The sequence below is a fragment of the Lithobates pipiens genome, unplaced genomic scaffold (assembly GCF_037356315.1).
Source record: "Lithobates pipiens isolate NorthernLeopardFrog02 unplaced genomic scaffold, aLitPip1_a1.2 Scaffold_35, whole genome shotgun sequence".
NCBI lineage: Eukaryota > Metazoa > Chordata > Amphibia > Anura > Ranidae > Lithobates > Lithobates pipiens.
Genome location: NW_027507811.1, coordinates 9,814,319 through 9,841,662, shown reverse-complemented (window position 1 = coordinate 9,841,662; position 27,344 = coordinate 9,814,319). Strand labels below are relative to the sequence as shown.

At 44.2% G+C, this 27,344-nt stretch overlaps 1 protein-coding gene across 1 annotated transcript; it reads right to left on the bottom strand.

Annotated features, from left to right (window-relative positions):
* Window positions 1–98: 98 nt before the first annotated feature.
* LOC143956120 (uncharacterized) lies at window positions 99–26,621 on the bottom strand. Its single transcript, XM_077466253.1, is given in 7 exon segments — window positions 99–3,632; window positions 18,118–20,527; window positions 21,309–21,444; window positions 24,332–24,541; window positions 24,631–24,855; window positions 24,947–25,147; window positions 26,499–26,621. Coding segments are annotated over 6 exon segments (5,220 nt in total). The 5' UTR covers window positions 25,136–25,147; window positions 26,499–26,621; the 3' UTR covers window positions 99–1,582.
* Between the last annotated feature and the right edge of the window lie 723 nt (window positions 26,622–27,344).

Below are 27,344 nucleotides of genomic sequence, written 5' to 3'. Positions count from 1 at the left end.
ACATCCTTCGGGAAAAAAATCAACAGTTTTTTTGGCGGAAAGTCTGCTCGTGTGTATGCAGCAGTAGATTGATGTGGACAAAACGATCCGCACTCCGGTTGTTGCTTTTAAAATTTCTTCATTTTATTGAATAGCCACAGTGAACAAAATGCTGATTAAGTCAGTTGACGCATTTCATCCTATAAGGCCTTAGTCATAACCACATTACAGATATAAAACTTTGAAACAGTAGTTCTAAAGATCACAAGCTCCATCCAATGTCTTAATTGACCGCAGGCAATTATCCAAAAAAAGAGAATCAGCTGAAATACATATAGGGTGATCCATGTGTATGCCACCAAATTTCACACACCTTGTAGTGATAATATGCACATGTATGTACACACACACGCATGTACACACATTCATACACATATAGAGATATGCATAAGAAGGCACGCCATAAAATTCCAAAAACATTTAAAAAGATGGAAAAAAATCCAGGTATGTTAAAAAAAAAAACAGAAGAGAGAAAAGAAAAAGAGTTGTGCCATGGTTACATAGTAAATAACATGTCATTTGACAGCATTGAAAACACATCCACGCCAAATTTTCTTTCGGGAATAAGAGTTTGAGAATGGATTGAGAGAATAACGGAAAAATAAGGCCCCTTTCACACTGGGGCGGTTTTCAAGCGCTACAGCGCTAAAAATAGCGCCGAAAAAAACGGCCCCTTTCACTCCAGTGTGAAAGCCGGAGGGCTTTCACAATGGAGCAGTGCGCTAGCCGGATGGTGAAAAAAGTCCTGCTAGCCGCATCTTTGGAGTGGTGTATTCACCGCTCCTACCCATTGAAATCAATGGGACTGCGCGGCTATCCTGCCGAAAAAGTGCCGCTGCAGCGGCACTTTGCGGGCGGTTTTAACCCTTTTTCGCCCGCTAGTGGAGCGGTTTTAACCATACAGCTGACATCTCTTAAAAAGATTTTAATATTTCTGGTAAAGTAAAATCTTCTATTTAGCTGTACGAAATCAAGCTGAACATATACCTAACTGGGCCATTTTAGTCTTTGTAGCATAAAATTGAAATATTTCTAACTGCAGTATGATCTGTTTCTTTTTTTAATTAAAGAGAAAAAATGGCTTAGTTATGATATCTGCTTAAATATAAATTTCATTTAAAATGTATCTTTACCTTAAATATAAGTCTGGTTAAAGCACCAACTCCGTACATGGTATAACAAGTTTGTCCATGTGCTGTTTAAAGTAATTTGAGCTTGCAAATGTCTGTTGTCTGAGAAAGGTCACGTGTCGATCTCAACACCTTGTTATTTTCACATTCTGCTGAGAGAGTGATAAGCTAGGTAATTACTTACAAAGCAGTTACTAAGTATTGCTACATTGGTATTTTTGAAATAAGATTCTGTGGTTATTTCCTCCACACCTATATTATCCACATTATTGAAATGTTGATACATATTCTTTGTTTGTTACCAATTACATTTTGATATTATTTTGCACCGATTTTTAGTAATAAATATATATATTTTTGCATTTTATTGTATTCCTTTTGTCTTCAGGTTAGCGTGAATAAACTCATTTGAGTTATTTGTTGATTTTGCGGAAACAAGTAGGAATCTCCTTAATCTTAAATCCTTGCTTATATTCATAAATATAGAACTGTTTAATTATTTCAGTATAAACATTCTGACAGCGTCTCGCCTGTGTGCAGTCTCTTATGACATGAAACTCTGCACTTACTTGAAAAACTTTTCCCACACTCAGGACAGCAATATGACTTCTCACCGTGTGAGATCTTTGATGTACAACAAGCGCTGATTTCTGTATAAAACATTTTCCACACTAAGGGCAAGAATACGGCTTCTCACCTTTGTGAGATCTTTGATGTAGAACAAGTGCTGATTTATGTGTAAAACATTTTCCACACTCAGGGCAAGAATGGGGCTTCTCACCCGTGTGACATCTTTGATGTACATCAAGTGTCGATTTCTGTATAAAACTTTTTCCACACTCAGGGCAAGAATGCGGCTTCTCACCTGTGTGAGATCTTTGATGTACATCAAGTTCTGATTTCCGTATAAAACATTTTCCACACTCAGGGCAAGAATGGGGCTTCTCACCCGTGTGACGTCTTTGATGTACAACAAGTGCTGACTTATGTATAAAACATTTTCCACACTCAGGGCAAGAATACGGCTTCTCACCTGTGTGACATCTTTGATGTACAACAAGTTCTGACTTATGTATAAAACATTTTCCACACTCAGGGCAGGAATGCAGCCTCTCACCCGTGTGACATCTTTGATGTGCAACAAGTGTTGATTTCTGTATAAAACATTTTCCACACTCAGGACAGGAATGCGGCTTCTCACCCGTGTGATATCTTTGATGTACAACGAGTGCTGATTTATGTGTAAAACATTTTCCACACTCAGGGCAAGAATACGGCTTCTCACCCGTGTGACATCTTTGATGTGTAACAAGTGATGATTTATGTATAAAACATTTTCCACACTCAGGGCAAGAATGCGGCTTCTCACCTGTGTGACATCTTTGATGTACAACAAGAGCTGATTTATGTATAAAACATTTTCCACACTCAGGGCAGGAATGCAGCCTCTCACCCGTGTGAGATCTTTGATGTACAACAAGTGTTGATTTACGTATAAAACATTTTCCACACTCAGGGCAAGAATGCAGCTTCTCACCTGTGTGACATCTTTGATGTACAACAAGTGTTGATTTACGTATAAAACATTTTCCACACTCAGGACAGGAATGCGGCTTCTCACCCGTGTGAGATCTTTGATGTACAACAAGTGTTGATTTATGTATAAAACATTTTCCACACTCAGGGCAAGAATATGGCTTCTCACCTGTGTGAGACCTTTGATGTACATCAAGTGCTGATTTCCGGCTAAAACATTTTCCACAATCAGGGCAAGAATGCGGCTTCTCACCTGTGTGACATCTTTGATGTAGAACAAGCGCTGATTTCCGTGTAAAACATTTTCCACACTCAGGGCAAGAATACGGCTTCTCACCCGTGTGAGATCTTTGATGTGCAACAAGCTTTGATTTCTCTATAAAACATTTTCCACACTCAGGGCAAGAATGCGGCTTTTCACCCGTGTGAGATCTTTGATGTACATCAAGTGCTGATTTGTGTCTAAAACATTTTCCACACTCAGGACAGGAATGTGGCTTATCACCAGTGTGAGACTTCTGATGTCTGTTCAGCTGTGCTTTACCTGGAAAACTTTTTTTACACTCAAGGCAGGAATACGGCTGCTCACCAGTGTGAGACCTCTGATGATTGGAAAGACTGGACTTAGCTGAAAAACATTTCCCGCACTCAGAACAGGAATACGGCTTCTCCCCAGTGTGAGACCTTTGATGTAGAACAAGTTCTGATTTTCTTATAAAACTATTTCCACACTCAGGACAGGAATGTGGCTTCTCACCAGTGTGAGACTTCTGATGTCTGACCAGTTGTGCTTTACCTGGAAAACATTTTTCACACTCAAGGCAGGAATATGGCTTCTCCCCAGTGTGGGTTCTCTGATGTGTGACCAAATGTGATTTATATGCAAAATATTTCCCACACTCAGAACAGTTATGAAGTCCATCCTCCCTATGAGTCCCCTGATGTAAAAAAAGACCTAAACCAGAGCAAAAACTTTTCCCACATTGAGGACAGGGAAATGTCTTCTCCTGAATTCCGGCACCATCCCTCACAGTACGAGGTTGCTCAGCGTCAGAGGGTTTCCATGGTCTATCCACACTGTGAAGTCCACCAATCATAGTTGAGCTCATTGTCTTTTCTCCGGCACAATCTCTTGTGATGTCATCATCTTCCATTTTCCAACCTGGAGATAAAGTGAGACGATCCTTTGAAGGTTTCTCCACGGCGTGTTCTGGAAAAAATATATAAAAACCATTACCAATAGATATGAGCAGGTTAGTTAACCACTTTCCGACTGCCTTAAAGCACTTTTACTGCTATAGGGCATCAGCTCTGCGCAGGTTCATGCATATATATGTAATCCCGCACTTCCGCCTGCAGGGGGCGCGCATGCCTTGCTTCTGCTGTTTTTCTTTACAACAGAAGCCAATCTGCAGGTGGCGGGCACTCAATGCCCTCTGGCAACCGCTGATTGTCGGTAAACAACACCGAGCGCAGACCTGTCTATGTAAACAAGGCAGTTCGTCATTCTGATGGGGAGTAGGGGGGGGGGAATGGATGGATTTTGTGTCCATGCAATTTATTCTCTTCCCCTAGTGAAAGCACCTCACGCAGTACACAAAAACACTGGCTAGGCACACAGTTAACCCTTTGATCACCCTGGTGTTCAATCCCTTTACGTGCCAGTGTCATTAGTATAGCGACAGTGTATGCTTTTAGCACTGATCACTATATTAGTGTCACTGGTTCTGACCAAGTGTCAAAAATGTCTGAGTGTACGCCGCAACATTGCAGTCCTGCTAAAAAATTCCATAAATATATCCGATAGTTTGTAGACGCTGTAAAGTTTGCGTAAACCAATCAATTTACTCTTATTGGGAATTGTTTTTTTACCAAAAATATATAGCAGAATACATATTGGCCTTGTGACCATAGGCCTAGGCTTCTGGTGAGATGTTACTCAGTGTGCAGTAACAGAGCAGAGATAAGAGAAGAATATATGATGGGTCACCTGTGCTGATCTCTGTAGGAGTGTCCTCCTCTATGAATGTCCTCGTCATTCCAGCCTCCTCCGTATATTGCTGATCATCCCTCACATACGTCTCTTCTACTTCACCCTCAACTTTCATGTTCATCAGATCTTCACCCTAAACCAACAGAATAGCAGAAAATAGAAGGTTTTGCATATTTTTTTGTATTGGAACACAGTCAGGTTTTTACTGCTGCCTACTGGAGGTTGAGACACCTGCAAACATAAAAATTGTAAGGGAGCCCCCCTTTCTATTCAGTGTCCATTCGTTTTGTGGAAAAGCGAGAGCAAAATAAACACAAAGCTTTGGGACCTCTGTCCCTCAATGGACGCCAAGAACCAGATGTTATAGGAAGTATAAAACAAATATTTTCTCTTTCGTGTCCCTTGAGGGACACGGGAATTTCTGATACAATCAGAACATCCAAAAGAAGCCCAACAAAGGCAACTAAGGGGGTGGACAACAGCCAGTGGTAGGTTCAAAAGAGACTGAAAACTCTCATGCCGCGTACACACGATCGGAATTCTTGTCGGAAAAAGCTCTGATGGTTTTCCTGACGGAATTCGGCTCAAGCTGTCTTGCCTACACACGGTTACATCAAATTCTGATCATTTATAACGTGGTGACGTGACTAGAAAAAGGAATTTCAATAGCCAGTAGCTTCTGTCTCATAGTTGAATCTGAGCATGCGTGAATTTTGGCGTATCGGAATTCCATACACACGATCGGAATTACCGATCTATCTGGAAAATTGAGAATATGCTATCAATTTTGGGCTGGCGGAAGGAAATTCGGACAGCTAAATTCCGATGGAGCGTACACACGGTCGCATTTTCCGTTGAAAAGCTCTCATCGGTCCTTTTCTGGCCGGAATTCTGATTGTGTGTACGCGGCATCAGAAAGAATAACCCCCAAATCTGAACCAGATAGGACAAAGCGCCCTACAAAACAGGGGAAGCTGCCAATGACCAATGGAAGGCCACAGAGAATCAACCTGACGCTCAGACCTGGACAGAAGAGATCACTGCCAAGGGGGGTGACTCCACCTGAAAGAACACCAAGCCTCAACCAGCAAGAGAATATGAAACCCATCAAAACTGGTGGAACTGTAGAACTACACTGTCCATATCCAGTATAAAAGGTACATTCATTGAAACTATACTCTTGTGTTCATCGTGTTGATTTGAATGTTTCCCAGAGCTCTGAGAGAATTTCCCACTGATTGTCCAGGTCTAAGCAGAATAAACCTTAACAGACCCCCTGTTCAGTTTCCAACAGAACTTTCGAACATTGCGAAAGTTCGGAACCGAATAACGAAAACCAATGAAGTCTATGGGACCTGAACGTTATATTCAACACCCCTACTAACCTGTCCCTATACCAATCATTGATCTCAACTCCACTACTCTGTCCCTATATCATGCCAGAGATCAACGAGGAACCACAGAGCTCTGTGGAAGAAACAGTAGGGGATCGGAACTCCCCGGTCTTGTCGACATCTGAAGAAGACTTCAGCAGATATCAGAGCTCTGTTTAGAGAGATAAGAATTTACCTTAACAGAGAAAAAGTTTAATTTGGGATTGGGCAAAGCTTTCATTGCTTCAGCCAATCAGGGCATTCAGTGCACTGTGCCTCGGCGCGGTGCACTGTGGTCATTCGGCTGGATGAAATCCCCGATAACTCGGTTTTTCGGCGAACTGCCAATGTTCGGCCCAAACTCATGCCCGGGCTAAACCCTTCGCCCATCCCCATCTTACTCCAAGTGAGCCTGGTATGTTTGAATAACGAGACTGTATTCTGGAAATGTAGAGTTTTGGAGATCCCGGAAAACTTGGTTGTTCGGCTAAACCCTTCGCCCATCTTGCTCCAAGTGAGCCTGGCATGTCTGAATAATGGGACTGTATTCTGGAAATGTAGAGTTTTGGAGATCCCGGAAAACTTGGTTGTTTGGCTAAACCCTTCGCCCATCTTGCTCCAAGTGAGCCTGGTATGTCTGAATAATGGGACTGTATTCTGGAAATGTAGAGTTTTGGAGATCCAGAGGGTGAGATAAGTGGGGTTGGCTGATATTAATGAGGGGTGTGTCATATGTTAACCAGCTTCTTCGCATTAATGATGAAAATGGCATATATCTCTGTATATCCTGAAATGTAAACTATTTAGCACTTTTATCTTTTCTCCGCATACAGTATATGGGTTCAATAGACTCAGATGATATTGTCAAGCACACAGTGGTCTAGAATCTTCTACAAGGAAACATGCTTGTGTATAAATCATAATTACCAAAATATCATTCATCATCTACCTGATAAAGTCTTGCGTAGTTGTGATTTTCCTGTGTGGAATGTCTTGGACTCTCTGTTGGGTCTCTGTGGCTGGATGACTCCACCATGGTGTCCTGTTGCAGATCTTCATGTCCAATTGGAAACTGTGACTCCTCCATCACCCCATCCTCATCACCCTCCTCTTTTATCTCTTTGTTAAACTCAAATGTAGGATCACTCAGGGTTCCACTCTGAATATATAATAAAAATGACATCAATGGTAACAATGCAGATAATGTACAGATCCTAATGATACTATCAGTGATTGTTCCTCATCTACCTGATGATGGTGGGGGATGGTGAGACCTTCCTGTGTGGAATCCCGGGAATACAGAGGAGGACTGGAGCATCTCTCTGGTGGGTTTCTGGTATTATGCGACCCCATCATGAAATCCTTATACAGATCCGCGTTTCCTTCAAAAAACTCCTTCATCGCCCTATACTGCTCATCCGCCATTTTAAACTCTTCTTGAGCATCAATTTTAGGATCTCTCAGGTTTCCACTCTAAACATATAATAAAATAATCACATCAATGGTAACAATGCAGATAATGTACAGATCCTAATGATACTATCAGTGATTGTTCCTCATCTACCTGATGATGGTGGGGGATGGTGTGACCTTCCTGTGTGGAATCCCGGGAATACAGAGGAGGACTGGAGCATCTCTCTGGTGGGTTTCTGTTATTAGGTGTCTCGGTAATATCCTGGTGTCCATATGAAGGTTCCTCCACCACACCATCCTCCTCATCTTCCTCTTCATTAATATCAATATTATTATCCATGATGTTTGCACTCTGAATATATAATACAACATTCATTGTGACACATATGCTTGTATAATAATCATAACAACCAATAATTGTTCATCTATTGTTGCTGGTAGGGGATTTTGCTGCTGGGGGGGGATCTTATGTTGCTGAGGGCGAAATCATTGCTGGGAGGGGTCTATTATTACCGGGGGTCTTTTGTCACTGGTGGGGGGGATTTTGTTGCTGGAAGGGATCTACTCTGGAAATAAGGGTTTCCTGATGCTGGCTGCTGGGAGAATTATTGTTGCTGGAATATATTGTCGCTGGGGGAAGGGGGGGAATCTATTGTTTCAGGGGGTCATTTGTTGCTGGTGGGGCATTTTTTTCGGGGGGGGGGGCAATCATTGGTAGGAGAAATCTACGGTTGAGGGAAGGGTCTTCGGATGATGGCAGATCAATTGTTACTGGTGGAGGTCTATTGGTTCAGGGGGTGGGGGTCTATTGTTTCAGGGGGCCCATTGTTGCTGGTGGTGGATTTTTTTCTGGGGGGGGGGCTTATGTTACTGGGGGAAGGGCAATCATTGCTGGGAGGGATCTACTGTTGAGGAAGGGGTCTTCGGATGATGGCAGATCAGTTGTTACTGGTGGAGGTCTATTTTTGCAAGGGGGGGTTCTCTTGTTGCTGGCTGCAGGGGATCTATTTTACTGCTTTCCATGTTTTCATTAACAAATTGCTTAGCACCACAACATGATACTTGGTTTTGCATTCAAGGAGTAGGTCAAGGGAATGACTCGGAATAGGGAGTACCTACACCTATTCTATGACAGAAAAAGCCCTGCCTGGGGGACAATCTGTGGTGGGCATGGTTCCTAGACATGTTTCTGGAGGCCAGTGTGCTCTTTTTTTTTTTTTTTTGCTGTCCTTGTATCCACTCTGATGAAGACCAAATGCTGGATGACGTGTTCCTCAGAAACCAACTCTTCCCAGAGTGTTGATGTTCTGGTGCCCTCCCTGTGGTTTCCAAGCCCGATGACCTCAACCCCACTACTCTGTCCCCCTACCATGTCCTGTAGTGACATGAACACCAGCGAGAAGGAATCGCAGAGCACTGTTGAGGACCAGGACATCGGCACTCCCCGGTCGTGTCGGTTTCTGAAGAAGACTTCAGATGACATTGGAGCTTCATTCAGAGAGGTGAGAATTTACCTTTTACAGGGAAAACTTTTATTTGGGTTTGACGTTTGGTTAAACTTTTTTTCTTATATTTTAGTATTTCAGTTCAATACGTCAAATGATCTAAAATCCGATGACAGACCGACAGCGACAAAAACACCTTGCGTAGATAAACAAGTATATTGAAAGGGCAACACGGGACAGAGAAATTTGGTTCCAATTAATAGACAATGATAAGATCTATGATCAAATATCTTATTACCTCCTCTGCTGCCAGTTTAAATGACGTCTTCCCTACTATTACGGTGCTTCATTTTTGTACCTGACATCACTTTCTGTCTTCCATAGAGACTTCCTGTCTGGGTAAAAGTGAGATCAGCGATGAGAGCAATGATTAAATAATATCTTATTAACTCCTCAGCTTCCAGCTCCAGCAATGTCTTCTCTCTGCTTCGGTCTGACTCACCTCTCACCCGGAACTTCCTGTCTGTACCTGACATCACTTCCTGTCTACCATAGAGACTTCCTGTCTGGGTAGAAGTGAGATCACCACCTTGTGGAGCTCAGAGGAACTGCAGCCCCCTAGAAACGTCTCGTAGTGTGAACACGGCCTTGTGCTGTGTGTGTATGTACTGTAATATCCTTATAGATGGGGTCATCTCCACTCCCACCGAGAGGGGATAGAAATATAGACCATTAGGTAAATAACACCTCTAGTGCCACCATAAAGGTTCCTCGGGGTCCTTCCATCAATTTAGGATGGGCTCTATAATGACTACTTGTAAGTAGGGATGAGCTTCATGTTCGAGTCGAACATACGTTCGTCTCGAACATCGGCTGTTATTCCGTTCGGCGAATACCGCACATTATGGGCCGTTCGCGCCAAATTCGTGTGGCGCTCATGGCCCACAATGCACTGCGCCATGGCAGTGCATTGCTGGCTCATGATTGGCCAAGAATGCACTGTGACCCTGCATGCTTGGCCAATCACAGCACCGGCAGCGAGGAGAGCAATGATTGGCCACAGGCAGGATGCCTGTGGCCAATCATAGCTCAGGCTGTGTAGTACACGCCCCACACTATATAAGGCCGCCAGCACGGCAGCCTTGTGTAGTGTGTTGGCGTCTGTAGGAGTTAGTGGGTGTTCTGTGTACCTTCAACACAGTATACACCATTCGTTATCGCCCGATTTCTCGTTCTTGCTCTTCTGTAGTGGTTGTTGTCTGCGTGCCCTGACCGCAGTATACACCATTATATCCACCTATATAGCTAGCTATATTTCTCTTTTTTAATAGAGCTTGCAGTCAGATGTAGGAGATTGTGCGTGCTGTCTGTGTGCACTGACCACAGTATACACCGTTATATCCACCTATATAGCTAGTTATCTTGCTCTTTTCAAATAGAGCTTGCAGTCAGTTGTAGGAGATTGTGCGTGCTGTCTGTGTGCCCTGACCACAGTATACACCGTTATATCCACCTATATAGCTAGTTATCTTGCTCTTTTCAAATAGAGCTTGCAGTCAGTTGTAGGAGATTGTGCGTGCTGTCTGCATGCCCTGACCGCAGTATACACCGTTTTATACACCTATATAGCTAGCTATATTGCTCTTTTTAAATAGAGCTTGCAGTCAGTTGTAGGAGATTGTGCGTGCCCTGACCGCAGTATACACCGTTATATTCACCTATATAGCTAGCTATATTGCTCTTTTTAAATAGAGCGTGCCGTCAGTTGTAGGAGATTGTGTATGCTGTCTGCGTGCCCTGACCGCAGTATACACCGTTATATCCACCTACATAGCTCTTCTCTATTTGAGCCATCTGCCATCTGCAGGAGTTAGTGGGTGTTGTGTGTGCCTCCAGCACAATATACACTACCCAATTGCTGGTTTTCCCATCTCCCTTCAGGCCATTACCATGTCTGGAAGGCCAACAAGGAGAGGCAGACAGGCGTGAGCCGATAAAAGAGGGCAAGCAGGCTCTGTGTCTAGAGACAACAGTGCTGGTCCTGGACGCGGTGCATCATCATCATCAGCACGTGGCCATGGGACACGCTTGTCCTTCTTTTCGGCAGCTGAACATGTTGAGCCGCAACATGCCGAAGACTTGGTAGAGTGGATGACCAAGCCCTCTTCATGCTCCTCATCCTCTCTCACCCAGGCTCAGGGTACTAGCAAAGCAGCTGCCAACGCATCGTCTTTCCTCCTCTCAATGTCATCATCAGTGACTCCTTCCCTAGACCCACCACGTCCTCCTGAGGAGTCTCCTGAACTCTTTGAGCACAGTGTTGGGTACATGCTCCAGGAGGATGCCCAGTGTTTTGTAGGCTCTGATGATGATACTCAGCTAGAGGAAGGCAGTAGCGTGAGCGCAGAGAGAGGGGATGCTCAAGAAGGACAGCAATCTGGCAGTCATGTTCCACAAGCTGCAGCATACTGCCAGGTTTGCTCCAGCCATGAAGAGGGAGGGGAGGATGAGGGCACTGACTCCATGTGGGTGCCTGGTAGGAGAGAGAAGGAGGAGGCACATGTCCAACGAGGCAGGATGCCCTCCGGGGGCCAGCTTAGGGGCAGCACACCGACTGAATCACACTGCAGAGCTCCGCCTGTGCAGGGCGCTGCCTCTGCGCGTTATTCTAAAAGTTCTTTGGTGTGGGCCTTTTTTGGGACGAGTGTATCAGATCGCACCGCTGCTATTTGCAACATATGTCTCAAGCGTATCTCGCGTGGCCAAAACATCAGCCGCTTGGGCACCACATGCTTGACCAGACATATGTTGACCTGCCATGCAGCTTGTTGGCAAGCGTACCTCAATGACCCACACCAAAGAACAAAGCGGACCTCTCCTTGCTCCTCATAAGCTGGGATCTCCAACCCCACTAGACCTTCAGTCCTCTCTGAAACCTGCTCTGAGAGTAATGAAGGTGTAGAATTAGGTGTGTCACAGCCAAGTGCCTTTCCGGGCACTCTGCTAGCAGTACACCCCTGTCCGATTATAGCAGGCAAATGTCCCTGCCCCAGCTGCTGAAAGAAAAGAAGTTCACTCCCAGCCATCCACATGCCCAGCGGTTGAATGCTAGCTTGGCTAAATTGCTAGCACTTCAACTGCTGCCTTTTCAGTTCGTAGACCCGGCCCCCTTCCGTGAGTTTGTACAACGTGCGGTTCCTCAGTGGCAGGTCCCCAAACGCCTCTTTTTCTCAAGGAAGGCGATTCCGGCTCTCTACCGACATGTGGAAGGCAATGTCCTTGCCTCGCTGGACAGGGCGGTCAGTGGTAAGGTGCATATTACCGCTGACTCATGGTCCAGCAGGCATGGACTGGGATGTTACCTATCTTTCACGGCCCATTGGGTCACTCTTCTGGCAGCTGGGAAGGATGCAGGACAAGGTGCAGTAGTGTTGGAGGTTGTTCCGCCACCACGCCTCCAAAATGCTACTATTGGTTGTGACACACCTCTCTCCTCCACCCCCTCCTCTTCTTCTTCCTCCATGGCCTCTTCCAGTGCTCTGTCCTCAGAACCAGTGGTGCTCCGTGGGAGTTCCAGGGGCTATGCAAGTACGCAGGCAAAACAATGCCATGCCGTGCTTGCGCTGGTTTGTTTGGGGGACAGGAGCCACACTGGGGCAGATGTTTTGTCAGCTCTGCAGGGGCAGGCCGAGAGGTGGTTGACACCACACCAGCTTAAGCCAGGAATGGGGGTTTGCGACAATGGCACCAACCTCCTCTCCGCCCTCCGACAGGGACAACTGACCCATGTGCCCTGTGTGGCTCACGTGCTTAACCTGGTGGTACGCCGATCATTTAATGCCTGTGCTCGGCTGGCTGAGCTCCAAAAGGAGTTGAACCTGCCCAAGAACCGCCTTATGTGTGACATGCCCACCAGGTGGAACTCAACGTTGGCCATGCTGCAGCGGCTGCACACGCAGAAGAGGGCCATCAATGAGTACCTGTGCGACTACGGCACCAGGACAGGGTGGTTCAGGGGAGCTCGGTTTTTTCTCACCACGCCAGTGGGGCATGATCAGGGATGCATGCACTGTCCTGTCACCACTTGAGGAGGCCACAAGGATGGTGAGCAGTGACAGTGCATGTATCAGTGACACTGTACCTCTTGTCCACCTCTTGGAGCATGCACTGCGTGAAATAATGGACAGGGCACTTGAGGCAGAACAGAGGCAGGAAGAGGAGGACTTCCTTGCCTCTCAAGGCCCCCTTTATCCAGAAAGTGTTCCCGCTGTGCCATCCATCACACAGGAAGAGGATGAGGAGGAGGAGGAGGAGGAGGATGATTGTGTCAGCATGGAGGTGGAGGCTGGCACTCAGCATCAGCAGCACCAGCAGTCTTGTAGGGATGATTTACAGTCCCAAGAAACCCGTGGACTTGTACGTGGCTGGGAGGAGGTAGCTGCGGATCATGTTGTCCTTAGTGACCCAGAGGACTCCAGACCAAATACCTCAGCTAACCTACGCTGCATGGCCTCCCTGATCCTGCAAAGCCTGCGGAAGGATCCTCGTATTCTTCGGATCAAGGAGAGGGACCATTACTGGCTGGCCACTCTCCTTGTGACACGGTACAAGGGTAAGGTTGCCGACCTTATCTTGCCGTCGCAGAGGGAGCAGAGGATGAGACACCTCCGGGAGGCCTTGCAGAAAGGTCTGTGCAACGCGTTCCCAGAGACTGGGAGGTTACAAACTCCTGGTCCTGGACAACGTGTTGCTGAGGCATCGGTCAGAAGGAGCAGTGGAGAAGGTGGCCGTCTGACCGATGCGTTCAGATAATTTTTTAGTCCGCAGCCCCAAGGTATGAAAGGTTCCAGCAACCATCGCCAGCATCTGATTTACATGGTGCAGGAATAACTAGGGGCAAGGTCAGACTTGGACACCTTTCCCACCGAAAATCCTCTGGCTTACTGAGTCTTGAGGATGGATTACTGGCCAGAGCTTCCACAGTATGCAATTGAGCTACTGGCCTGTCCTGCATCCAGGGTTCTTTCAGAACCCACCTTCAGTGCTGCTGGTGGCTTTGTTATCACAGGGTGCATCTGTCCACCGACTCATTTGATCGGCTGACCTTCATCAAGATGAATCAGTCTTGGATCACCCACAGCTATCAAGCACCTGAAGCTGATGTAACCGAATATTTTTTTTTAAAATATCACATCCCTTCAAGACTGCCTATGCTGATGCTGAGTGACTGTCCTGTTATGTTGATTGTCTATCCTCTTCCTCCTCTGCTGATATGTTGGAAGAACATTTTTGCTTCTGGGTGATGCCACCAGCCCAATTTTTCAGCCCCTGTTTAACAGGGGCGTTTAATTACAATTTTTGATGCAATGCTTTGCAGCAGGGCTCATTCCTGCACCTTAAGTAGAGTATATGGGAGAGGTTGCAGTGTCGTGGCACCAGCACCAGTGCCAGCAGCCCAATTTTTTAGCCCCTGTTTAACAGGGGCATGTAATTACAATTCTTGATATAATAGTTCACAGGAGGGCCCATTCCTGTGCCCACCCAGAGTAACTGTGAGGACTTACAGTGTTGTGGCACCAGCACCACAACCACCAAAGGTCATTTTTTTTACCACTGTTCAACAATGGCATGTAATTACAATTCTTGATATAATCGTTCACACCGAGGGCTTACAATGTTGCGCCAACACCAACACCTTGTTCCGCCATTTCTGCAGAGCATATAGGGCAGGCCCCTACTTTCAAACATCCAACTTACAAACGTCTCCTACTTGCAAACGGAAGGAGATAACAGCAAGTGAGATGAAAAAAGACGGACGGCAAAACAAATTATACAGGGGTGAGGGGCAATGTATCATTTAGTGCAGAGGTGCCATGCGGTCTGTCAGGCTCATGTGCAGGGGTCTGTGCTGGTGGGGGAAGTGAGCAGCTTGTCCCTTGTAATTTTTGAGTGTAATAGAGCATGTCTCTAGGCTGCTCCTTCCCCAGCTGTTTCTGTGTTTTGTGGGACTTACCGCGTGTCTCCTGTGCCTTGTTGACTCCTCGTGCCGTTCTTTGAGGCTGAGGGGAGCCAGCGCCGATCTTGGGCCTCCATGGCTGCCACGCTATCTTTTTTCGCCTTTTCATCATGGGCCCCAGAAAGTGCGGAGGTTTCTCCTGTGGCCCCACTCGGGAGGTACAGCTGGCGATCTGGGTCAGTGTTGGTGTGGATTGGTGGCGGGAAGAGGATTTGTGCAGGATCTATAGCGGGCGCTCTGTCCTGTGCAAACGCTCACATGCCCGTTCAGGCCATGCCCCCGAACAAGTATTTTTAATCGCAAGTAATTATATTAGCAATAATATCTATTGTATTATTATATTACATTATTATTACATTGTATGGAGCAATTATATGCAAACTTAAATGAATATTTCACATATTTTGGTTTATGTATTTTTATAACATTCAACTTACAGTATATTCATTACATATTGCTTAATTGTACTTATTGAGATATATTAGTATCTATATTGTTAATATGAAAAATTATGAATAAGTGAAATTACATGTAAAATAATCATTGTATTCTGAGAGGCCAATTACCTCACTACCAAGGTATCTGGAGCAAAATCTAATTGCGTTGGTTAGACCAATGCCGTGTACACACGGTTGGACTTTCCGTGTGAGCTTGTTGTCGGAAAGTCCGACCATGTGTATGCTCCATCAAGCATTTCCTGTCGGAATTTCCACCCATAAATGTTTGAGAGCAGGTTCTCAAATTTTCCACCAACTTCACTTTGTTGTCGGAAATTATGATCGTGTGTACACAAGTCCGGCGCACAAAAGTTCATGCATGCTCAGGAGCCGCACTGGCTATTGAACTTCCTTTTTCTCGGCTCGTCGTACATTTTGTATGTCACTGCAATCTCACGTTCGGAATTTTGGGCCAACATTTGTGTGACCGTGTGTATGCAAGACAAGTTTGAGCCAACATCCTTCGGGAAAAAAAATCAACAGTTTTGTTGGCGGAAAGTCTGCTCGTGTGTATGCAGCATTACGTAAAGCATTATATTATAGGTAGAGACAAGAAGTCTGACATATGTTGTCAGAAAATAGAACCTTTAATATATGTATGATTTTCTTCAAGGCTCAGGTCAGAGGTTGTTTGAGAACAATCATGGTATTTTAAGTAAAGTTTCCAAAATCATTTTTAATACAATACTGCCCCCCTTTTGGTAACTATGTCATGAGTTCAATACTGCCCGTAGGCAGTTGTGCCATGATATAAACAGAAAAGTCAGTGTTAATACCCATACACCACAGATAGCAGAGCTCCCAGGTGCTCGATCCACAGTCACTGGCTGAGTAGATTGATGTGGACAAAACGATCCGCACTCCGGTTGTTGCTTTTAAAATGTCTTCATTTTATTGAATAGCCACAGTGAACAAACGCAGATTAAGTCAGTTGACGCATTTCATCCTATAAGGCCTTAGTCCTAACCACATTACAGATATAAAACTTTGAAACAGTAGTTCTAAAGATCACAGGCTCCATCCATTGTCTTAATTGACTGCAGGCAATTATCCAAAAAAAGAGAATCAGCTGCAATACATATAGGGTAAACCATGTGTATGCCACCAAATTTCACACACCTTGTAGTGATAATATGCACATGTATGTACACACACACGCATGTACACACATTCATACACGTATAGAGATATGCATAAGAAGGCGCGCCATAAAATAAAAAAAAACATTTAAAAAGATGAAAAAAAATCCAGGTATGTTAAAAAATTTGTTCAATTAGTATGTTAAAAAATTAGTTAAATCCAAGTAAGTTAAAAACCAGAAGAGAGAAAAGAAAAAGAGAGTTGTGCCATGGTTACATAGTAAATAACATGTCATTTGACGGCATTGAAAATACATCCACGCCTAATTTTCTTTCGGGAATGAGAGTTTGAGAATGGATTGAGAGAATAACGGAAAAATAAGGCCCCTTTCACACTGGGGCGGGTTTCAGGCGCTACAGCACTAAAAATAGCGCCTGAAAAAACCGGCCCCTTTCACTCCAGTGAAAACGCCGGTAAAGCGCCGCTAAAAATAGCGGCGCTTTACCGTCGTCACCCGCACCGCCCCAGTGTGAAAGGGGCTTAAAGGAAGGGAAAGGTGTCCATCGAAACATACAGCTGACATCTCTTAAAAAGATTTTGATATTTCTGGTAAAGTAAAAACTTCTATTTAGCTGTACGAAATCAAGCTGAACATATACCTAACTGGGCCATTTTAGTCTTTGTAGCATAAAATTGAAATATTTCTAACTGCAGTATGATCTGTTTAAAGAGATTTAAAGAGAAAAATACACATATTTGTATAATCTTATGAGGCTAATTTCAGTTTCTAGTAAATGGCTTAGTTATGATATCTGCTTAAATATCAATTTCATTTAAAATGTATCTTTACCTTAAATATAAGTCTGGTTAAAGCACCAACTCCATACATGGTATAACAAGTTTGTGTCCATGTGCTGTTTAAAGTAATTTGAGCTTGCAAATGTCTGTTGTCTGAGAAAGGTCATGTGTCGATCTCAACACCTTGTTATTTTCACATTCTGCTGAGAGAGTGATAAGCTAGGTAATTACTTACAAAGCAGTTACTAAGTATTGCTACATTGGTGTTTTTGAAATAAGATTCTGTGGTTATTTCCTCCACACCTATATTATCCACATTATTGAAATATTGATACATATTCTTTGTTTGTTACCAATTACATTTTGTTATTATTTTGCACCAATTTTTAGTAATAAATATATATATTTTTGCATTTTATTGTATTCCTTTTGTCTTCAGGTTAGCGTGAATAAACTCATTTGAGTTATTTGTTTATTTGCAGGAATCTCCTTAATCTTAAATCCTTGCTTATATTCATAAATATAGAACTGTTTAATTATTTCAGTATAAACATTCTGACAGCGTCCCGCCTGTGTGCAGTCTCTTATGACATGAAACTCTGCACTTACTTGAAAAACTTTTCCCACACTCAGGACAGCAATATGGCTTCTCACCCGTGTGAGATCTTTGATGTAGAACAAGCACTGATTTCTGTATAAAACATTTTCCACACTAAGGGCAAGAATGCGGCTTCTCACCTTTGTGAGATCTTTGATGTACAACAAGAGCTGATTTATGTGTAAAACATTTTCCACACTCAGGGCAAGAATGCGGCTTCTGACCCGTGTGAGATCTTTGATGTACAACGAGTGCTGATTTATGTATAAAACATTTTCCACACTCAGGGCAGGAAAGTGGCTTCTCACCCGTGTGAGATCTTTGATGTACAACAAGCGCTGATTTCTGTATAAAACATTTTCCACACTCAGGGCAAGAATACGGCTTCTCACCCGTGTGATATCTTTGATGTACATCAAGTGCTGATTTCCGTATAAAACATTTTCCACACTCAGGGCAAGAATACGGCTTCTCACCCGTGTGAGATCTTTGATGTACAACAAGTGCTGATTTCTGTATAAAACATTTTCCACACTCAGGGCAGGAATGCGGCTTCTCACCCGTGTGACATCTTTGATGTGCAACAAGTGTTGATTTCCGTATAAAACATTTTCCACACTCAGGACAGGAATGCGGCTTCTCACCCGTGTGAGATCTTTGATGTACAACGAGTGCTGATTTATGTGTAAAACATTTTCCACACTCAGGGCAAGAATACGGCTTCTCACCTGTGTGACATCTTTGATGTAGAACAAGTGCCGATTTCTGTATAAAACATTTTCCACACTCAGGGCAGGAAAGTGGCTTCTCACCTTTGTGAGATCTTTGATGTACAACAAGTGTTGATTTACGTATAAAACATTTTCCACACTCAGGGCAGGAATGCGGCTTCTCACCCGTGTGAGATCTTTGATGTACAACAAGTGTTGATTTACGTATAAAACATTTTCCACACTCAGGGCAGAAATGCGGCTTCTCACCCGTGTGAGATCTCTGATGTACAACAAGTGTTGATTTACGTATAAAACATTTTCCACACTCAGGGCAGGAATGCGGCTTCTCACCTGTGTGACATCTTTTATGTACAACAAGTGCTGATTTATGTATAAAACATTTTCCACACTCAGGGCAGGAATGCAGCCTCTCACCCGTGTGAGATCTTTGATGTACAACAAGTGTTGATTTACATATAAAACATTTTCCACACTCAGGGCAAGAATACGGCTTCTCACCTGTGTGAGATCTTTGATGTACAATAAGTGCTGATTTCTGTATAAAACATTTTCCACACTCAGGACAGGAATACGGCTTCTCATCCGTGTGACATCTTTGATGTACAACAAGTTTTGATTTATGTATAAAACATTTTCCACACTCAGGGCAAGAATATGGCTTCTCACCCGTGTGAGATCTTTGATGTACATAAAGTGATGATTTCTGCCTAAAACATTTTCCACACTCAGGGCAAGAATACGGTTTCTCACCCGTGTGAGATCTTTGATGTGCAACAAGTGTTGATTTACGTATAAAACATTTTCCACACTCAGGGCAGGAATGCGGCTTCTCACCCGTGTGAGATCTTTGATGTGCAACAAGTGTTGATTTACGTATAAAACATTTTCCACACTCAGGACAGGAATACGGCTTCTCACCCGTGTGAGATCTTTGATGTACAACAAGTGTTGATTTATGTATAAAACATTTTCCACACTCAGGGCAAGAATACGGCTTCTCACCTGTGTGAGACCTCTGATGTCTGTTCAGCTGGGCTTTACTTGGAAAACTTTTTTTACACTCAAGGCAGGAATACGGCTGCTCACCAATGTGAGACCTCTGATGATAGTAAAGACTAGACTTAGCTGAAAAACATTTCCCGCACTCAGAACACGAAAATGGCTTCTCTCCCGTGTGAGACCTTTGATGTATAACAAGTTCTGATTTTGTTATAAAACCTTTTCCACACTCAGGACAGGAATGTGGCTTCTCACCAGTGTGAGACCTCTGATGTCTGTTCAGCTGTGCTTTACCTGGAAAACTTTTTTTACACTCAAGGCAGGAATACGACTGCTCACCAGTGTGAGACCTCTGATGATTGGAAAGACTGGACTTAGCTGAAAAACATTTCCCGCACTCAGAACAGGAATGTGGCTCCTCACCAGTGTGAGACCTTTGATGTCTGTTCAGCTGTGCTTTAACTGGAAAACATTTTTCACACTCAAGGCAGGAATACGGCTTCTCCCCAGTGTGGGTTCTCTGATGTCTGACCAAACGTGATTTATATGTAAAATATTTCCCACACTCAGAACAGTTATGAAGTCCATCCTCCCTGTGAGTCCCCTGATGTAAAAAAAGACCTAAACCAGAGCAAAAACTTTTCCCACATTGAGGACAGGGAAATGTCTTCTCCTGAATTCCGGCACCATCCCTCACAGTACGAGGTTGCTCAGCGTCAGAGGGTTTCCATGGTCTATCCACACTGTGAAGTCCACCAATCATAGTTGAGCTCATTGTCTTTTCTCCAGCACAATCTCTTGTGATGTCATCATCTTCCATTTTCCAACCTGGAGATAAAGTAAGATGATCCTTTAAAGGTTTCTCCACGGTGTGTTCTGGAAAAAATATAAAAACCATTACCAATAGATATGAGCAGGTTAGTTAACCACTTTCCGACTGCCTTAAAGCACTTTTACTGCTATAGGGCATCAGCTCTGTGCAGGCTCATGCATATATATGTAATCCCGCACTTCTGCCTGCAGGGGGCACGCATGCATCGCTTCTGCTGTTTTTCTTTACAACAGAAGCCAATCTGCTGGTGGCGGGCACTCAATGCCCTCTGGCACCCGCTGATTGTCGGTAAACAACACCGAGCGCAGACCAGTCTATGTAAACAAGGCAGTTCGTCATTCTGATGGGGAGCAGGGGGGGGGGATGGATGGATGGATTTTGTGTCCATGCAATTTATTCTCTTCCCCTAGTGAAAGCACCTCACGCAGTACACAAAAACACTGGCTAGGCACACAGTTAACCCTTTGATCACCCTGGTGTTTAATCCCTTTACTTGCCAGTGTCATTAGTATAGCGACAGTGTATGCTTTTAGCACTGATCACTATATTAGTGTCACTGCTTCTGACCAGGTGTCAAAAATATCTGAGTGTACGCCGCAATATTGCAGTCCTGCTAAAAAATTCCATAAATATATCCGATAGTTTATAGACGCTGTAAAGTTTGCATAAACCAATCAATTTACTCTCATTGGGGATTTTTTTTTTACCAAAAATATATAGCAGAATACATATTGGCCTTGTGACCATAGGCCTAGGCTTCTGGTGAGATGTTACTCAGTGTGCAGTAACAGAGCAGAGATAAGAGAAGAATATATGATGGGTCACCTGTGCTGATCTCTGTAGGAGTGTCCTCCTCTATGAATGTCCTCGTCATTCCAGCCTCCTCCGTATATTGCTGATCATCCCTCACATACATCTCTTCTACTTCACCCTCAACTTTCATGTTCATCAGATCTTCACCCTAAACCAACAGAATAGCAGAAAATAGAAGGTTTTGCATATTTTTTTGTATTGGAACACAGTCAGGTTTTTACTGCTGCCTACTGGAGGTTGAGACACCTGCAAACATAAAAATGTATAGGGAGCCCCCCTTTCTATTCAGTGTCCATTCGTTTTGTGGAAAAGCGAGAGCAAAATAAACACAAAGCTTTGGGACCTCTGTCCCTCAATGGACGCCAAGAACCAGATGTTATAGGAAGTAGAAAACAAATATTTTCTCTTTCGTGTCCCTTGAGGGACACGGGAATTTCTGATACAATCAGAACATCCAAAAGCAGTCCAACAAAGGCAACTAAGGGGGTGGACAACAACCAGTGGTAGGTTCAAAAGAGACTGAAAACTCTCATGCCGCGTACACACGATCGGAATTCTCGTCGGAAAAAGCTCTGATGGTTTTCCTGACGGAATTCTGACGGAATTCGGCTCAAGCTGTCTTGCCTACACACGGTTACATCAAATTCCGATCATTTATAACGTGGTGACGTGACTAGAAAAAGGAATTTCAATAGCCAATAGCTTCTGTCTCATAGTTGAATCTGAGCATGCGTGATTTTTGGCGTGTCAGAATTCCATACACACGATCGGAATTACCGATACATCGGGAAAATTGAGAATATGCTATCAATTTTTGGCTGGCAGAAGGAAAATCGGACAGCTAAATTCCGATGGAGTGTACACACGGTCGCAATTTCCGATGAAAAGCTCTCATCTGTCTTTTTCTGGCCGGAATTCCGATCGTGTGTATGCGGCATCAGAAAGAATAACCCCCAAATCTGAACCAGATAGGACAAAGCGCCCTACAAAACAGGGGAAGCTGCCAATGACCAATGGAAGGCCACAGAGAATCAACCTGACGCTCAGACCTGGACAGAAGAGATCACTGCCAAGGGGGGTGACTCCACCTGAAAGAACACCAAGCCTCAACCAGCAAGAGAATATGAAACCCACCAAAACTGGTGGAACTGTAGAACTACACGAGAGGAAGAAAATGTATTGAGGACATGTTCCAGACCCTCAATTCAATCTACCTGATGATGGTGAGGGACGGTGTGATATTCCTGTGTGGCATCCCGGAAATACAAAGGACGAGGACATCCCTCTGGTGGGTTTCAGTTTTTAGGTGGCTCCATTAGAACATCCTCAGTAGATCCCTGTGTCGTTCAGAAAGCTCCTTCATCACACCATACTCCTCATCCTCCTCTTTATACTATTCTTTAACAACAATATTATATTTTCCAAGGTTTCCTCTCTGAATACAGAATTGGGGAACCCAACAGGTGGTCATGGTCTTATTGCCCTCAGCTTCTCCAACTTTGGAGTCAGTAAAGAAGAATATGCGGATGTGTGAAATGTATAGTTGGTTATGTGTGAACCAGTAGGAGAGACTCCAAGTTATCTTGCTCTAGGGATGGGCCGAATGACCCCTGAAGGGTGAGAAAGAGTTAACAAGACTGAGACGTTCTATAAATTGCCGACAGACAAATATCTTTTGTTTTTAGGGTCTTGTTTGTCTCGATGGTCACGGGTTAAGTGGGTCCCGAAAGAACCGGTTTTGGAATTATGTATTTAGACAAAATCAAGTGTCAGCTATAATGACTAGTTCAAGCAATGTCTGAGATGTCATATGTTTATATAGGATTTATGTCTCATGTGATGAACTCTGTCCTCCCTCCCTCCTTTTCTTTGTGCAATATTCTTTGTCCATATCCGGTATAAAAGATACATTCATTGAAACTATAATCTTGTGTTCATCGTGTTGATTTGAATGTTTCCCAGAGCTCTGAGAGAATTTCCCACTGATTGTCCAGGTCTAAGCAGAATAAACCCTAACAGACCCCCTGTTCGGTTTGCAACAGAACTTTCGAACATCGCGAAAGTTCGGAACTGAATAACAAACCACAATGAAGTCTATGGGACCTGAACGTTATATTCAACACCCCTACTAACCTGTCCCTATACCAATCATTGATCTCAACTCCACTACTCTGTCCCTATATCATGCCAGAGATCAACGAGCAACCACAGAGCTCTGTGGAAGAAACAGGAGGGGATCGGATCTCCCCGGTCTTGTCGACATCTGAAGAAGACTTCAGCAGACATCAGAGCTCTGTGGAAGAAACAGGAGGAGATCAGCACTCCCCGGTCTTGTCGATGTCTGAAGAAGACTTCAGCAGACATCAGAGCTCTGTTTAGAGAGATAAGAATTTACCTTAACAGGGAAAAAGTTTAATTTGGGACTGGCCAAAGCTTCATTGCTTCAGCCAATCAGGGCTTTCAGTGCACTGCGCGTCAGCGCAGTGCACTGTGGTCATTCGGCTGGCCGAACGCCCTGATAACTCGGTGGTTCGGCGAACTGCCAATGTTTGGCCCGAACTCATGCCCGGGCTAAACCCTTCACCAATTCCCCATCTTGCTCCAAGTGAGCCTGGTATGTCTGAATAACGAGACTGTATTCTGGAAATGTAGAGTTTTGGAGATCCCGGAAAACTCGGTTGTTCGGCTAAACCCTTCGCCCATCTTGCTCCAGGTGAGCCTGGTATGTCTGAATAATGAGACTGTATTCTGGAAATGTAGAGTTTTGGAGATCCAGAGGGTGAGATAAGTGGGTTTGGCTGATATTAATGAGGGGTGTGTCATATGTTAACCAGCTTCTTTGCATTAATGATGAAAATGGCATATATCTCTGTATATCCTGAAATGTAAACTATTTAGCTCTTTCATCTTTTCTCCACATATATGGGTTCAATAGACTCAGATGATATTGTCAAGCACACAGTGGTCTAGAATCTTCTACAAGGAAACATGCTTGTGTATAAATCATAACTACCAAAATATCATTCATCATCTACCTGATAAAGTCTTGCGTAGTTGTGATTTTCCTGTGTGGAATGTCTAGGACTCTCTGTTGGGTCTCTGTGGCTGGATGACTCCACCATGGTGTCCTGTTGCAGATCTTCGTGTCCAATTGGAAACTGTGACTCCTCCATCACCCTGTCCTCATCACCCTCCTCTTTTATCTCTTCGTTAAACTCAAATGTAGGATCTCTCAGGTTTCCACTCTGAATATATAATAAAAATGACATCAATGGTAACAATGCAGATAATGTACAGATCCTAATGATACTATCAGTGATTGTTCCTCATCTACCTGATGATGGTGGGGGATGGTGTGACCTTCCTGTGTGGAATCCCGGGAATACAGAGGAGGACTGGGACTTCTCTCTGGTGGGTTTCTGGTATTTTGTGGCCCCATCATGACATCCTTATACACATCCACGTTTCCTTCAAAAAACTCCTTCATCGCCCTATACTGCTCATCCGCCATTTTAAACACTTCTTGAGCATCAGTTTTAAAATCTCTCAGGTTTCCACTCTAAACATATAATAAAATAATCGCATCAATTGTAATAATTCAGATAATGTACAGATCCTAATGATACTATCAGTGATTGATCCTCATCTACCTGATGATGGTGGGGGATGGTGTGATCTTCCTGTGTGGAATCCCGGGAATACAGAGGAGGACGGGGACATCTCTCTGGTGGGTTTCTGTTATTAGGTGTCTCGGTAATATCCTTGTGTCCATATGAAGGTTCCTCCACCACACCATCCTCCTCATCTTCCTCTTCATTAATACCAATATTATTATCCATGATGTTTGCACTCTGAATATATAATACAACATTCATTGTGACACATATGCTTGTATAATAATCACAACAACCAATAATTGTTCATCTATTGTTGCTGGTAGGGGATTTTGCTGCTGGGGGGGGATCTTATGTTGCTGAGGGGGAAATCATTGCTGGGTGGGGTCTATTATTACCGGGGGTCTTTTTTCACTGGTCGGGGGGATTTTGTTGCTGGAAGGGATCTACTCTGGAAAGAAGGGTTTCCTGATGCTGGCTGCTGGGAGATTTATTGTTTCTGGAATATATTGTCGCTGGGGGAAGGGGGGATCTATTGTTTCAGGGGGTCATTTGTTGCTGGTGGGGTATTTTTTTCTGGAGGGGTCTTATGTTACTGGGGGGAGGGCAATCATTGCTAGGAGAAATCTACGGTTGAAGGAAGGGTCTTCGGATGATGGCAGATCAATTGTTACTGGTGGAGGTCTATTGGTTCAGGGGGTGGGGGTCTATTGTTTCAGGGGATCAATTGTTGCTGGTGGCGGATTTTTTTCTGGGGGGGGGGGCCAATCATTGCTGGGAGGGATCTACTGTTGAGGAAGGGGTCTTCGGATGATGGCAGATCAATTGTTACAGGTGGAGGTCTATTTTTGCAAGGGGGGGGTTCTCTTGTTGCTGGCTGCAGGGGATCTATTTTACTGCTTTCCATGTTTTCATTAGCAAATTGCTTAGCACCACAACATGATACTTGGCTTTGCATTCAAGGAGTAGGTCAAGGGAATGACTCGGAATAGGGAGTACCTACACCTATTCTCTGACAGAAAAAGCCCTGCCTGGGGGACAATCTGTGGTGGGCATGGTTCCTAGACATGTTTCTGGAGGCCAGTGTGCTCTTTTTTTTTCTTTTGCTGTCCTTGTATCCACTCTGATGAAGACCAAATGCTGGATGACGTGTTCCTCAGAAACCAACTCTTCCCAGAGTGTTGATGTTCTGGTGCCCTCCCTGTGGTTTCCAAGCCCGATGACCTCAACCCCACTACTCTGTCCCCCTACCATGTCCTGTAGTGACATGAAGGCCAGTGAGAAGGAATCGCAGAGCACTGTTGAGGACCAGGAGATCGGCACTCCCCGGTCGTGTCGGTTTCTGAAGAAGACTTCAGATGACATTGGAGCTTCGTACAGGGAAAACTTTTATTTGGGTTTGACGTTTTTTCATATATTTTAGTATTTCAGTTCAATACGTCAAATGATCTAAAATCCGATGAAATACCGAGAGCGACAAAAACACTTTGCGTACATAAACAAGTATATCGAAAGGGCAACACGGGACAGAGAAATTTGGTTCCAAATAATAGACAATGATAAGATCTATGATCAAATATCTTATTACCTCCTCTGCTGCCAGGTTAAATGATGTCTTCCCTACTATTCCTCCCACATGGAAAGTCCTTTGTGCTCCGTACAGCACTTCATGTCTTCTCTCGGCTTCGGTCTGACTCACCTCTCACCCGGAACTTCGTGTCTGTACCTGACATCACTTCCTGTCTACCATAGAGACTTCCTGTCTGGGTAGAAGTGAGATCACCACCTTGTGCAGCTCAGAGGAACTGCAGCCCCCGAGAAACATCTGGTAGTGTGAACACGGCCTTGTGCGGTGTGTGTATGTACCGTATGTCCTTATAGATGGGGTCATCTCCACTCCCACCGAGAGGGGATAGAAATATATTTCTGCTCGGGATGAGGGATTTTGGTTCAGTGGATTTTAAAGTGAAATTACGGATTTTTGCCAAATTCCTGTTAGCTTTTGATTTGCAAAATAGGCAAAAGTTGCTTAATTGAAAAAAACTCTCTATAATTATATGATAAAAAACCTTCCCATGTTGCTTTGCAAGACCTGTGACACTTCTGTGTCCGCCCCTAGTACCAATCAGTGATTATCCAATCCCCTTTGGTTATAAGCCAACTTTACCCCCTTTGTGCATTCCAACTGTTCACATCAGATCCCCCCCTTACATCCTATCATAGTTCCCCTTACATCAGAGTCCTCTTTCTACATTATAAGTTCCCGCACAAGTTTCTGTACATTCGAGACCCTAGAGCCATCCTCTTTACATCAGTGTCCCCAGAGTTAACACCTTTACATAAAAGTCTTCAAAGCTACCCCCTTACATCAGGGTCCCCAGAATCACCCCCTTTACATCAGGGTCTCCAAAGCCCCCCTCCCCCTACACCAGGG